This window comes from Takifugu rubripes, chromosome 15, assembly GCF_901000725.2.
Source record: "Takifugu rubripes chromosome 15, fTakRub1.2, whole genome shotgun sequence".
NCBI classification, from domain to species: Eukaryota; Metazoa; Chordata; class Actinopteri; order Tetraodontiformes; family Tetraodontidae; genus Takifugu; species Takifugu rubripes.
The window spans coordinates 1,109,972-1,124,361 of record NC_042299.1 but is presented as its reverse complement, the minus strand read 5'-3'; the positions used below and the strand labels follow the sequence as shown (position 1 = coordinate 1,124,361).

Sequence of the window (14,390 nt, the reverse complement as noted above, 5' to 3'; positions counted from 1 at the left end):
ATCATAAAAACATGTCATGTATGTTCTAAACCATCTTTCCTCTAGTTCTCAGTAGCTTAAACAGCAAAAGATATCAATGTGATTAAACACATGTAAACTCACCGCTCACCTCTAGCATAAATTTAGATTATTCCGGATTATTATTCTACGAATAGTTTAAATAGAAGTTCACAGCTGGAGCTCCCGTAAATGAGGAATTACATGTTCAAACGAAATATTGGGCAAAGATAAATGGTCTTGTTCTGGAATCAGAGGCACAAAAGATTGTCAGAGAGTCATGTTTTAATGTTGCCCCAGAACCTGCCACGTGTGTGTTTACTGGATCCAGAGAGTTGAAATGGAACCTTCTGAACTTCAGTCAAGGTTTTAGATAAAGTCTGTGTTTGAATCACGGTTTCAGTCCAGGCGTCAGGTTACATAGGACAGGAGCAGCAGGCCGTTCAGCCTGCCACCACTAGGGGGCTTCCAGGAGGCGTCTCCACGCACCAGCGCACTGTTGCTCCTCTGTTTCAAGCTGATCCCAAACGCTCTCCCCCCACAGGCGGCCAGGGAGCGAGGAGCCGTGGTGGTCAGGGAGCCCTGGGTGGAGCAGGACGACCACGGGAAGGTCAAGTACGCCATCATTCAAACGGTACGTCAGGAGGAACACACATCAAAGTGGAAATGTGTGTTTGACACACATTTGTGTGTTTTCCGCAGTATGGGGACACAACGCACACCCTCATCGAGTACCTCGGCCCCTACACAGGCCTTTTCCTGCCAGGCTACAAAGAGCCTCTGTACAAGGATCCTCTGTTAGCAAAACTGTGAGTCAAATCCAAGGATTAGAGCTAACTGGCTGCAGCTCTTTTCTCTGTGGGCTAACCCAAGATGACCCTTCCTCTCTCTCCGGTAGGCCCCCCGCAGGCCTGCGCTTTATCGATCACATTGTGGGAAATCAGCCAGATGATCAAATGGTGCCCGTCACAGACTGGTGAGCGCACGTCCTCCATGAGGGTCAAAGGTCGTCCCCTGCTCAGCTGCTGGTGTTTACTGCTAACGTTCTCAGAGCCATGTTACACATCCTTGGACATCTGATGCCACAAGACCTCTTTACACTGAAACTACGTTTCATGACTTTTATTTTGACTCTTTCATTTCAAAACCAATGGAGTGAAATAAATGGGTTCAATCAACACCTCACCATCAGACAGGACCACATCAAGGCCAACGCGCTTGTTTTCAGTGTCACATTTAAGCAGAAAATAAGGTTGTCCTCACACTCTTTTCCCCCTCAAATTCCAGGTATCAGAAATGTTTGCTGTTCCATCGGTTCTGGTCCATAGATGATAAACAGATCTACACGGATTACAGTTCGCTGAGATCCATCGTCGTGGCTAATTATGAAGAGACCATCAAGATGCCCATCAATGAGCCGGCCGTGGGGAAAAGGATCTCACAAATCCAGGTGAGCTTCCTTCCTTTTGGAACTGCTTGATTTTCAACTCTACACAAGAGCAATATGTGGACCAGCGTCCCGCCTGGTTTCAGCTGTCCTGTGTCTCTGTCCTCACAGGAATACGTGGACTATAACGGAGGACCGGGCGTGCAGCACATCGCCCTCAACACCTCGAACATCATTGAAGCTGTGAGGCTCCTGATACAGATGCTTCCCTCTCAAATCTGCAAGTGAAGACAAGCATGCTGCCTTTTATCTTTGAGCCAGATAGTGAACCTGCGTGCCCGAGGGATGGACTTCCTTTCAGCACCTGACACCTACTACGACGACCTGCGGCAGAAGCTCAAAACGGCAAAGATCAAGGTGGAGGAGGACCTCGATGTTCTACAGGTGAGCACATGTGGGGAGAGAGTAAAGGTTCCACTCTTTTCACTCGTCTTCCCGCCTGTAAACCTTCTCTTTCTTTTCAGAAACTGAGAATCTTGGTTGATTTTGACGACAAGGGCTACCTCCTTCAAATCTTCACCAAACCCATGCAGGACAGGCCAACCCTCTTTCTGGAGGTCATCCAGCGGAAAAACCATTTTGTAAGTGGTTCTGAGGATAATCACTGTGCACGAGCGATGGGATATATCAGGCTCTGGTCATATTTCTTGCCTTGAACCCCTTTAAGAAGTTGGGCCAGGACACCTGGTCACCCAGTGTGAGCAGAATAAAAGTCACCCACTTGGAAAAGGCCAGTAAATCTGTCACAGGTACAGATTAAAAGGCTAAACCGGGAGGGGGATCTTTGGATCAGGTTGTGCCCTGTGGCACTCCACTTATACCCCCATCCTTCCTGTCAGAACAGGCATGTTGTCAATCTCCAGTCTTTCACGACATGAAAGTTAGAAAGAGCCCTCTCTCAGAGCCCTTTGAACGTAGCTCATTCTGTGAGAAGAGGAGGGTTCTTGGTTCAAGTCCCATTGCAGACAAAACATGGAAGGTGTTCTGGTCGTAGAGCCAGTATACCTTCAGAGAACTGCCCAGGTACCCTTGAGCAAGGCACCAAACCCACAAATGCACACGTAGGGCCCTGCGATGAGCTGGTGGCTGACCAAGGGGGGACCTGCCTTCACCCAAGGGGGGACCTGCCTTCACCCAAGGGGGGACCTGCCTTCACCTAAGGGGGGACCTGCCTTCACCTAAGGGGGGGGCCTGCCTTCACCCGAGGGGGGGACCTGCCTTCACCCAAGGGGGGGACCTGCCTTCACCTAAGGGGGGACCTGCCTTCACCCAAGGGGGGACCTGCCTTCACCCACGGGGGGACCTGCCTTTACCTAAGGGGGGGACCTGCCTTCACCCAAGGGGGGACCTGCCTTCACCTAAGGGGGGGACCTGCCTTCACCCAAGGGGGGACCTGCCTTCACCTAAGGGGGGACCTGCCTTCACCTAAGAGGGGGACCTGCCTTCACCCAAGGGGGGACCTGCCTTCACCTAAGGGGGGGACCTGCCTTCACCTAAGGGGGGGACCTGCCTTCACACATACGTGCTCCCTCCCCGTGACCCCAAAAGGACTAAAGTGGGGAAGAAGACGAGACCAAATGGTTCATTTTCTGACCATTTTCACTTTTTGATCTGTGTATAATTTCACAAGTTCTGAGGAAATTCTCTACCAGGTTTCAGATTTGGATCCCAGATTTTAGAATTGCATTCAAACTGTCTGAAATGTTTATGTTCACATTAAGATAATCAGATTAAACCCATTTGTCAAGCCTGCTCTAAATACTCATCTCAGAATGGACTAGAATAGACTGTGAATACAAGAGGCTGCTTTATTTCCCATTTGTGTGTTTGTGGCTGTTCTAGGGCTTTGGAGCTGGAAACTTCAAGTCCCTCTTTGAGGCCATTGAGAAGGACCAAGATGCTAGGGGAAACCTCACAGTGCTGACACACCAAGGGCAGACCAAAGGCTTCCAGTGATCCCCCTACGGCTGCTGAACCTTACGTAGATTGTTATATATGGCCACATATTTCAGATGCAGTCAGCAGCTTCCCGCAGACCCATTCTGCATATGGATAGTCGACTATCTATCTCTGTGCTCCCAGATATACTCTGAGGTGTCTGCTGATTGTATGCTGCCCAGCTAAATAAAGTTATGCTTGTTCATGTGGGTAGCCATGTGTGTTTGGGACAGGTGAAATGTATGCTTACATTGTTGCCAGGAGACAGCTGAGGAGGCTAAATGTGAAACTCAGCATGCTGTGATCAACTGGACTCAGACAAATATTTAAGCCAGCCGCTCTACCACCCTCATGCCCAGTGATGACAGGAGTGAAGGAGTTTGAAGTTGGCTTGAAGTGAGGGATGTTGAAAAAAGCCAGGTTTTCTGATCTACCAAGTAAATAACCCATTCACCTGGGTTCACACTTGCCTTGGTAAAAAACAGTTTCTGCCTGGGACGACAGGAAACCCGGCTAGTTTGGACCGGGTTATGGCACACCCTGTTTAGACACCATTGCCAGAATGGTTCCCTCAGCCTTGAGTCTCTGGTCTAGGTCTGCATCCATCACATGGGAAAAAGTCTCAATACACCAGAAGTGTTTCCTAAGGAAATTTGGGTCTGGGTGAGGCCTTGATGACAGGTGAACCTGGAAGAAAGCCCCCAATGTGGAACGTTAGAGCGGACAGATTTAGGGACAAAAAGCCACTGGAGTAGAGTTGTTAGAGATGTTACTGGAACCTGGGCAGTACATGAGAGAGAATTTAAAACAGGCTAGAAAGAGCACCCACCGAGCTTGCTGTAGGTTTACCCACTTAGTGTTCCTAAGGTAAGACGGGTCCTTGTGGTTGGTCCACACCACTAATGGCTAGATGGACCCCTCCAGCAAGAGTCTCCTGCAAAGCTATGACAACCACGAGCAAGTCTCTATTCCCCACATTGTAGTTTACCTCCAACGTAGCCTGTAGAAGATGTATCTCTGTAGAAGATGCAGAGATGGAGCTTTTGGTAGTCATGCTGGGAGAGAAAAGCATCTTGTCCACAAAACTGGTGACAGGGATCCGGGTGTGAAAGGATGGGGAGCGGAGCTAAACCGTGTCCTCATCGGACCACTGGAAAACATTCAGGTTGGAGGAATGTTTGGTGAGAGGTGCGGCCACTTTGCTTTAATCGCAAATGAAGCAACGGTAAAAAATTAGCAAAACCCAAGAAACATTGTGACGGTTCAGACGAGAATTGTCCCTGTCCAAGGATGAACCCAGAAAAGAGGACCTCTCTCGTTTTACAAAACGTTTATTCATGAGAAGGTACTGGGACACTAGGTAGACATGTTGGATATGTTCCCCATTAATGTCAGGGATGACAATGTCTTTGAGGGCAACGAAGAGGGATCTAACATTGTTGACTAGAGACAGACTAGAGACAGACTAGAGACTGGTGCATGGTTAAAGCTGAAGAGCGTCACCAGGTATTCAGATCCAGGCTCTTTAGAGTGGACTAAAAGCCCTGTGGAAGGGGGTTAATGGGTACTTATGCTTGGTGGTGGTGTTGTTAAGGGATCGATAGTCAATGTCGAGAAAGTCATCATGGATGAAAACCTGCCCCCTCCGTCTGTCCCTGAGATGGTCGTCTAGGCGTGCAGTAAGGGCGGTTAGGGTCTTGAGGTCTGGCATCTCATCCTTCAGCTCCCTTTTGCTGCTGCTTCACCACCCTAGACCAATGGCAAAGTCTGCTCCTCTACAAGTCTGTAGTCTGTCTTTCATTGACGCTGAGGCCCATTTTGCCGCCCTGATCTTTCTCTTGTTGGTAGGTTAATGGTTGAGGTCAAAAACGAAGGAACACTGCGACAAAAAAATACCTCACCAGAGTAATGCTAACCTGCTAGCATCTGATTGTTCCGTTGAGTCTATGTTTAGATTGGACCCGAAGGCAGACAGAAGACAGCCAATGAGGATGGAACAAATCTTTGTTCATAGAACCCGAAGGGTGTGAGGCCTGAAAACTGTGGAGTGTGAAAGCAAAGTGAAGAACCAAAAAGGGCAGTCTTGGAAAGGGGCAACAGTCCAAGTTAATCCAGAGGTGCGATCCTTTGAGGACATTCTTATCCTGCGGGAAGTCTAGTCAGCGAAGTGATGCTAGTCTCTTTAAGTGAAGGTAGGGGGGACTAGTGACCTCAAGAGGGATAAACAGGTGGATTCATCTGGATCAATCCTTTACAACTTTAACAAGGAGCGAAAAAAAATCAGAGCAGGACATTTTATTTCAAAATAATTTATTTGCATATAATTGGAATGAAGACAGGTTCATATATCTGTGATGGCACTGGTCAGATTCCATATAGAAACATTCAGTCTATACAGAAACCACTTTCAAACCTGAACAAAATGGATAAATATATTAGTAAATAAATATATTAGTGACGTGTCACTATAATGAAATGTTCTATCATATATAAAATACAACACTATTTCTTTTCTGGTTTTGTTGTTCCTTTTTGTACGCAAAGTATTCAAAAATATACTGACAAGTCCCTTTAAATTCTAAAAGGGACCTTTGTTTTTATTTACTCTGAGCAAAGGCAGTTTTAGCTCATAATTGTTGCCAGACTTGCATCCACCAGATAAAAAAGGCACAAAGGGGAAGATCCTGAAGAGGATTAGACCACACCAGCTAAACCCTGGCATCAAGAATCCCATGCTGCTGGTTTGGGGCTGATTTTAAATTTGTAAACTGAATTTTGCCAAAGTGCTGCACGTTATTCAGTCAATTCCAACCCCGGCGTCACAGTCGAGCCTGTTGGGGGTCCAAGCGTGGGTCACAGAGACGGATGCACAGATGGAGAACCTGGGGCTGGAGAACCTCATGCTGGCACATTTCTAATGAGGGTCAGAACAAAGATGCCAAATGTTTCTGAGCTACGGTGAAGGGAAAGCAGAGGTCAACCGGGGTCAACCGGGGTCAACAGGCATGTTCTTGTGTTCCGGGTAAGTGGGTTTAGCTGCTCACCCCTTTGGCAGACGGATCAGCGCAGGCTCCTGATTGTCAACATTATTTTTTAACAAATAAGGCACATAAAAGCTTTAGTAAGTGCTACCAGAATTACGCACGATTCTTTCCCCCGTCGACACCTGACGCAGGGATGCACCGATCAGATATCTCTAAAACTGGCCTGGTACTCAAATGGATCAGCTGTCACTCTGGTCCTGGTACTGCTGTCCTAGAGAAGGAGCTTAGTTTATGACCAACAGTGGAGAAGAACCCAACCAAACTGTGAGCATTTTTGCAACACTCTTATCTACTAATAACAAAACAGCTCATTTTATTTGACAAAGCTGCTGAATGTCTCAATCAAGCTTAATGTTAGCTTATGCATGATTATTGATACCTTCACTGAATTAAGTGTGTTTCCTTTAAAAGTCTTTGTCCAATGTCTCCTGGCAGGCAGCACCATTGCTGACCCACACAGGAAGTCACACAAACCAAAACTAGAACTAGAACGTCCCGAACGCTCAAGCACAGAGTTTATTCATTGAGGTTTTGGAGTAATTAGCACAGAAGCGGCCAGATCGGTGCATCTCTAATCTGAAGTCGGACTGCGTTCACACTTCAAAAAGTCCTTCTGTTAAGAGAGGATTGCTCACATTATCATTTAGAGGAGAGGGAAACTCACCTAATTGGAAGGGGGGGGGGGTTAAGTACTTTTTAAAAATATCTTTGAGCAGTTCTGGTTTCAGGTGGATCTAAAGTGGTTTGACTGGATGAAATCACATGGACCATCATGAAGGCAGTTTCACATTGGCTTCTGTGTCCGTCAATAAGAATAAGTGTCCTGTTTTTCCAGTGCTCGGTTGTTCCTGCAACAGCTGTCACACAGCCGAACAGCAAACCATAATAGTCAAATCCAACCATCCAAGGCAGACTGAGGGGGGCTGCAGGCTCTCTAAAATGGCTCCATTCCACTTTAGTCATTATCTTTTTCTCCTTTATCACTGTCTTTCAGGGAGGATTAGCAGCACTGAGGTCTGAGCGCGAGACGCAACCACCGGAGAGAAACGACAACCAAGAGAAAATAGCTTGTAATGACGACGAGGGAGTTCAGTCAAACTGGTTCACCTTAAAAGGGTTAAAGGTTTAACAAAAGAAAACGATCTGACACACACGATGAGAACAGCTGCCATTAGTGAAATGATGAGAACAAGGCCCGCGCTAGAATCCTTGTCGTTTGAGGGGTCAAAGGTCAATCTTTCTCTCCATTTAGACTCTCTGCTGAGTTAATGGGAGCTACATGATTGAGACCAGAAGGGTTCATATCCTCACTACAGCAGTACCTTTAAAGAGCCTCCTCGTGAGGCCGTGTAAGAAATGTGAGGTAGGATGGAGAGAAGAGCTTTTCCTCGAGAAACTGAACTAGGAGGAGGAAGAGGAAGACCACTAGGGTGGAGGAAGGTGCCTCAAATCGAGGCTTTCGCAGCGAGCTGAAGAAATTTGACCAATCCCAGCGACGTCTGTGAGATTCTGCTAATCTGAGATGGAGTCTTCTACCAATGCACAACAACCCCCCCACCAAACTGGGTCAAACCCAGCGTCACCATCATGTGTTCAATTTGGTTTGGTTTTAGTGTCGTGGGATAGAAAGAGCTCCTATCGCTCGTTTTATTCACAGTCCTTCGTTAAGCTGCCACAAAACCGAATATTCTTGGGCACCAGGGTCACAAGAAGCCTCCGAAAGGGTGGATTCTGTCTCAGTTCCTGGAGACTGCTCACCAAGGATCATGTGTTCGGTGTCCCTAAGGAGCAGGAAACCTGTGGATTCATGCTCGTTACTGAACCCCCCCTAATGAATCACAAGGGCACGAAGTCTTGTCCCCAACAACTCATGAAAACAATCTATGCTGAATGACTTAGTCACAGTAATTGTGCTTTGATCACAAGGAGCTACATTTGACGTGAAGATGAAGGAGGCGTGTCTGGCAGCGTGGTGGAAGGCTTGAGGAGGCGTTTCCATCCTGGCTCCTGAGTAGCAGCGCGATACAATGGGAGACGGCCAATGTTCACACACCAGATTCTTCTTCTGATCCTGTGCACACAAGAAACCACGTTAGCGTCCAGCTGGATCAGCAAAACACACTGAGACACACACTGAGACACACTGAGACACACACACTGAGACACACACTCAGACACACTGAGACACACACTCAGACACACACTGAGACACACACTGAGACACACACTGAGACACACTGAGACACACACTGAGACACACACTCAGACACACACTGAGACACACACACACTGAGACACACACTGAGACACTGAGACACACTGAGACACACACTGAGACACACACTGAGACACACTGAGACACACACTGAGACACACACTGAGACACACTGAGACACACACTCAGACACACACTGAGACACACACTGAGACACACACTGAGACACACTGAGACACACACTGAGACACACACTCAGACACACACTGAGACACACACACACTGAGACACACACTGAGACACTGAGACACACTGAGACACACACTGAGACACACACTGAGACACACTGACACACACACTGAGACACACACTGAGACACACTGACACACACACTGAGACACACACTCAGACACACTGAGACACACACTGAGACACACACTGAGACACACTGAGAGACACACTGAGACACACACACTGAGACACACACTCAGACACACTGAGACACACACTGAGACACACACTGAGACACACTGAGAGACACACTGAGACACACACACTGAGACACACACTCAGACACACTGAGACACACTGAGACACACTGAGACACACACTGAGACACACACACTGAGACACACACTGAGACACACTGAGACACACTGAGACACACACTGAGACACACTGAGACACACACTGAGACACACACTGAGACACACACACTGAGACACACACTGAGAGACACACTGAGACACACACTCAGACACACACTGAGACACACACTGAGACACACTGAGACACACACTCAGACACACACACTGAGACACACACACTGAGACACACACTGAGACGCACACTGAGACACACACTGAGATGCACACACACTGAGACACACACTGACACACACACTGAGACACACACTGAGACACACACACACACACACTGAGACACACTGACACACACACTGAGACACACACTGAGACACACTGAGACACACACTGAGACACACACTGACACACACACTGAGACACACACACACACACACTGAGACACACACTGAGACACACACACTGACACACACACACACTGAGACACACACACTGACACACACACACACACACACACACATCTGATTCCTAATCAGTGGGGCCGAAGAGCACATTTGTTATTATTAATTATTATTACTATTATTGTTGTTAACAACAACAACAACCATATCATGATACTATTATCATCAACATCATTATTATTAGTAGTTGTATTATAATAGTAACAATTATTGTTATTGCTATTATTATTATTATTATTAGTAGTAGTAGTAGTATTACTATTATAATTAGCATAATTACTATTATAAATATTATTATCATAATTACTGTTTTAGTATTATTATTATTGTTATTGCAATTATTATTATTTTTAGTAGTATTATAATAATAATAATAATTGTGATTATTATTAGTTGTTTTTACTATTATAATCATCATCATTATTATCAATATTACTATTATTATTAAAAAAGTAATAGTACTACTAGTAATAATAATAGTAATAATAGTTCTACTAATAATAAGAATTGCAATAATAACAATAATAGTAAAACAATCATCATTACTATGATCATAATTATTATTATTCGTATTATAATTATTACTATTGCTGTTATTATTGGCAATATTACTAATATTATTATTACTATTATAATTATCATCATTATTAATAATATTATTATTATCATTGGTGTCTTTATTCATATTCTTGTTGTTATTATCGCAGTTATTATTATTATGATCAATATTAGTGTTGTTATTCATATTGTTGTTGTTTTTATCATAATTATTATCATTACTATGATTATTCTAATCCCTCTTCCTGTTGCTAGGGACCCTTACCCTGACTGTGATGTAAGGCTTGACAGTACAAACAGAGGTCTGTGCTGCGGTCAGCAGCGTGACCAGGGTGGAACATGCACACCGGCCTGTCCCGGGGCCCCCCGGGCCCCAGGAGCTGGGGGTCAGAGTGGGCCTGGGGCACCCGCTTTTGCCACACCACATGGGCCCCGGTACAATAGGAGCAGTCCTCCATTCCTGAGTCCAGAAGAAGAGGGACAGGCAGCAGGGCCCGGTGCAGCTCTGGCTGGGGGCAGCAGAAACCTGGACTCTGACCATAGTGGATGTGGATGCTGCGGTCCTCCTGCAGGTCCAGTCCCTGGTGGAAGCAGACAGAAGGGCCGTCCACCACACAGCTCCCTGTCCGAGCAGAGGGAGGGTGTCCGTGGCCCCGGTGGCAGCAGTGGGGTGGAATCTGTAAAGGGACGGGGGACACTTTAACTGAAGGTCCTGCCGGCCTGCTCGGATCACGGTCCTGACAGTCTGTCCCAGGACTTGGTCGATCCGTTGGGTCTGGATTAGGGCACAGACAGGGACTGTGTTCCGGGGAGTCTTTGTCTAAGCTGAGAGCAGCTGGAGCTGCCGCAGTAGCTCCTAACTCCTCCTCAGAACCTCTCGCAGGACTCTGGCTGTGCTCCTCCTCCTCATAGTGGTGATGTCTGTGGCGGTGGTAGTGAATGTGGTTGAACACAGTCTGGGGCTGCTGCTCCTCAGGGCAGACCGCTTTGTTCTCCACAGAATCCAGAGACCTGGGCCGGGTCTGGGCACATGTGTCCAAGCTACTTCTGCGGGCGGCAGAATGTCCGTTCCCGGGCCCGTAGTAAACAAACGGATCATAATCACTACTCAAAGAGCTGCGGAAGGTGGACCAGCTACCATAGACCCCCTGCAGAGATACGTCAGTACAATTGAGAACCGAGTCACTGGAGGAACCGTGACACGGCCCTGAGCTGGAGTCACTCGCTGGCCCATCAGCCAGGTACCCACTGCGTTCTGTGTGGTAGCTGCCACCTGAGCAGCTCCCCTCCCCCTGTCGGCCATGGCCCAGCGTCCTACGGGGCTGGGGCCCCACTGAAGGTCCGTGGTAGAGCCTTGAGCTGGACGCACTGCGCTGGGCGGGACAGGACGATCGATAGGTGTGGCAGGACCGACGTGGGCCGTAGTGGTGGGAAGAGGTCCTGCAGTTACCTCCAAACATCTGGGGCCTCCCGGGACCCTCTGCGGGTCGGTGATACCCACAGCTAGAGCCGAACGGTCTGCTAGCCAGGAATTGAAGAGTTTGGTCATCCCTTGGAGAAGAGCCATTGTAGTGGCCCAGATCAGGATAGGGTCCAGAAGGTCCACAAGGATACTGGGGCCTTAGAGAGAAGGGGACAGCATGCTGAGGGAAGTGGTGGTTCCTCGGGCCACTGTAAGGATGATGGTGGAGAAAGCCCTGGCTTTGCTCCGAACTCTGCTGCAGTCTGAACCTCTGGGCCTGCCGCTCGGTCCCTGGGGGAGGCAACCACAGACAAGATGTACCCAATGCTACAGGAGCTAACGGCATAGCTGCAGACATGAATTAGAAATCAAAGGAACACACCCATGATGTTGTGCATGCAGAGGGGGCAGGTGCGGTGCTGCAGCAGCCAGGGGTCCACGCAGTCTTTATGGAACTCATGAGCGCACGATATAATCCTCAAGTGCTGGCACAACAAGGAGAGAGGTGAAGACAGGAGCATCTACAGGGGCTTTAGTGTAGCATCACCTCTCTCACCTGGCCGTCCTGGAACTCCTCCAGGCAGATAGCGCAGACCGGACTTCAGTTGGAGCTGCTGGCGGACCCCCAGGGGGCCCGCTGGTGATGGGGGCCTGAGCAGCCCTGAGAGTTGTAGGTCTTAGTCTCCAGGCGGCTGATGGCCTGCCTGGTCTGTTGGTGAACCGAGTCCTGAACCCACAGGGCAGAACACTTTGACCGGATCCGTCTAATAACTCCGGGTGGACTGATGGTGCAAAGGAATGTGACTCGGACTCACCCAGGTTCTGCTGGACCTGCACTTGTAACGTAGAGCGAAGATGAGGACAATGGTGAGGACGGCCAGGACGATGGTGAGGACGATGCCCATGTCGTAGTGTGGCTGCAAAGGCAAGTGGAGAAGTACAGTGGCCATACACAGCATGGGAACACACAGGTGACGCGTTTGCTGGGTTCTAATTACCCATCGTGGTGGATTCACCATGATCTCGATCCGAACGACGGCCTCCTCGTTCTTGTTGACCAGAGCCATCAGCTCCTCCGCATCGTCAGACTCCACCATCACGACGGGTCGGGGGAGGGAGTCGGCCTCCCGCAGCTGGGCCACGTGGATGGTGTCGGAACCAAGAGGAGGACCACAGACAGACACGGATGTGATGCTTCTGTTCAGAGCTCTGCTCCAGAGGTGCTTCCGGCCAACCCTCCACACTCACCTCAGCGGCAGCGTCGGCATCATCGCTGACGTCGAAGATGACAGCTTGGGCTCCTTTGTCCAAAGCCATGCGAGCCTAAACCATCACACACACACCCACACCCACACCCACACACACACACACACACACACAAACAAACACACACACACACACACACACACACACATTAAAGTCTCACTCTGAGATATAAATACCAAGATACTGCTCAGTGCCTCGGGCCGCCACTAGGGGGCAGTAAGCACACACGTGACATTTCCACAGCAACTTTCAAATCAGGGTCACTTATTTACCGAGTAAATATTTAAACTGTGGGTTTAAATGTTGCCACAGGTCAGTAGAGGTTACGGCCGAGGAGCGGGAAACCAATGGATCTCTCTCCAACAGATGTTGAGAGTGTCAGCGTGGCTCCGTGTGAGCGTGCATGTGAGCGTGCGAGTTTTCACAGTAACCGGCCAGAACGCTCACCTCACGATGGAAATAGAAAAACAGACTCACTTTCATCTCGCCACAGAAATTCAAGTTTCTGGCCCCTGTCCAACCTTAATAAGGATAATCACGTCTTTTAACCCCCTGGCCTTCTCGCCCAGTACCCACAATGCCTAGCAGCAGTCTGCTCGCACCCATATTGAGGACTGGGAAGATCGTACAGACATTTGCTTTTCCTGGTGCTGCCGGGCAGTGTGTCCTTCAATTACCCCCAGCCCTGTTATTAAGCCCTTTTTACGACACGTTAGCATTATACTGCTAATAGCACGGCGTGGTCTGGGAGCTATACGCCCCCCCAGAGGAGCGCCCGTCAGACACCTGTAACCTTCACCTGTGCAGCCAACTAAAAGAGGGAGATGATGGTGGAGAAGATGAAGAGCAAGTTGACATATATAACGAGGGGAGTCGACATATATAACGAGGGGAGTCAACATATATAACGAGGGGAGTCGACACATATAACGAGGGGAGTCAACATATATAACGAGGGGAGTCGACATATATAACGAGGGGAGTTGACACATATAACGAGGGGAGTTGACACATATAACGAGGGGAGTCGACATATATAACGAGGGGAGTTGACATATATAACGAGGGGAGTTGACATATATAACAAGGGGAGTCGACCTATATAACGAGGGGAGTTGACACATATAACGAGGGGAGTTGACATTTATAACAAGGGGAGTTGACATATATAACAAGGGGAGTTGACATATATAACAAGGGGAGTTGACACGTATAACGAGGGGAGTTGACACATATAACGAGGGGAGTTGACATATATAACAAGGGGAGTCGACCTATATAACGAGGGGAGTTGACACATATAAAGAGGGGAGTTGACACGTATAACGAGGGGAGTCGACACATATAACGAGGGGAGTTGACATATATAACAAGGGGAGTTGACATGTATAACGAGGGGA

At 48.2% G+C, this 14,390-nt stretch overlaps 2 protein-coding genes across 3 annotated transcripts; one reads left to right on the top strand and one right to left on the bottom strand.

Moving 5' to 3' along the window:
* The first annotated feature begins 11 nt into the window (after window positions 1-11).
* LOC115252718 (4-hydroxyphenylpyruvate dioxygenase-like) lies at window positions 12-3,595 on the top strand. The gene is made up of 9 exons (XM_029848631.1): window positions 12-18; window positions 459-631; window positions 700-806; window positions 896-973; window positions 1,285-1,447; window positions 1,556-1,627; window positions 1,706-1,828; window positions 1,909-2,025; window positions 3,287-3,595. The coding sequence occupies exons 1-9, from the start codon at window positions 12-14 to the stop codon at window positions 3,398-3,400; spliced, it is 954 nt and encodes a 317-aa protein (XP_029704491.1). The 3' UTR covers window positions 3,401-3,595.
* Window positions 3,596-8,113: 4,518 nt separating this feature from the next.
* Window positions 8,114-13,669, bottom strand: LOC105419195 (E3 ubiquitin-protein ligase RNF43-like). 2 transcript variants are annotated; one of them, XM_029848586.1, is made up of 8 exons: window positions 13,263-13,669; window positions 12,973-13,047; window positions 12,723-12,857; window positions 12,540-12,641; window positions 12,281-12,451; window positions 12,107-12,209; window positions 10,528-12,015; window positions 8,114-8,497 (listed from the first exon to the last, which is right to left on the bottom strand). In XM_029848586.1, exons 2-5 carry the CDS (start codon window positions 13,039-13,041, stop codon window positions 12,326-12,328), a joined length of 432 nt encoding a protein of 143 aa, XP_029704446.1. In that variant the 5' UTR covers window positions 13,042-13,047; window positions 13,263-13,669; the 3' UTR covers window positions 8,114-8,497; window positions 10,528-12,015; window positions 12,107-12,209; window positions 12,281-12,325. The 2 variants fall into 2 exon arrangements, with proteins under 2 accessions (XP_029704446.1, XP_029704445.1); XM_029848585.1 differs by lacking the exon at window positions 13,263-13,669 and having other exon boundaries at window positions 12,973-13,130.
* Window positions 13,670-14,390: the final 721 nt, after the last annotated feature.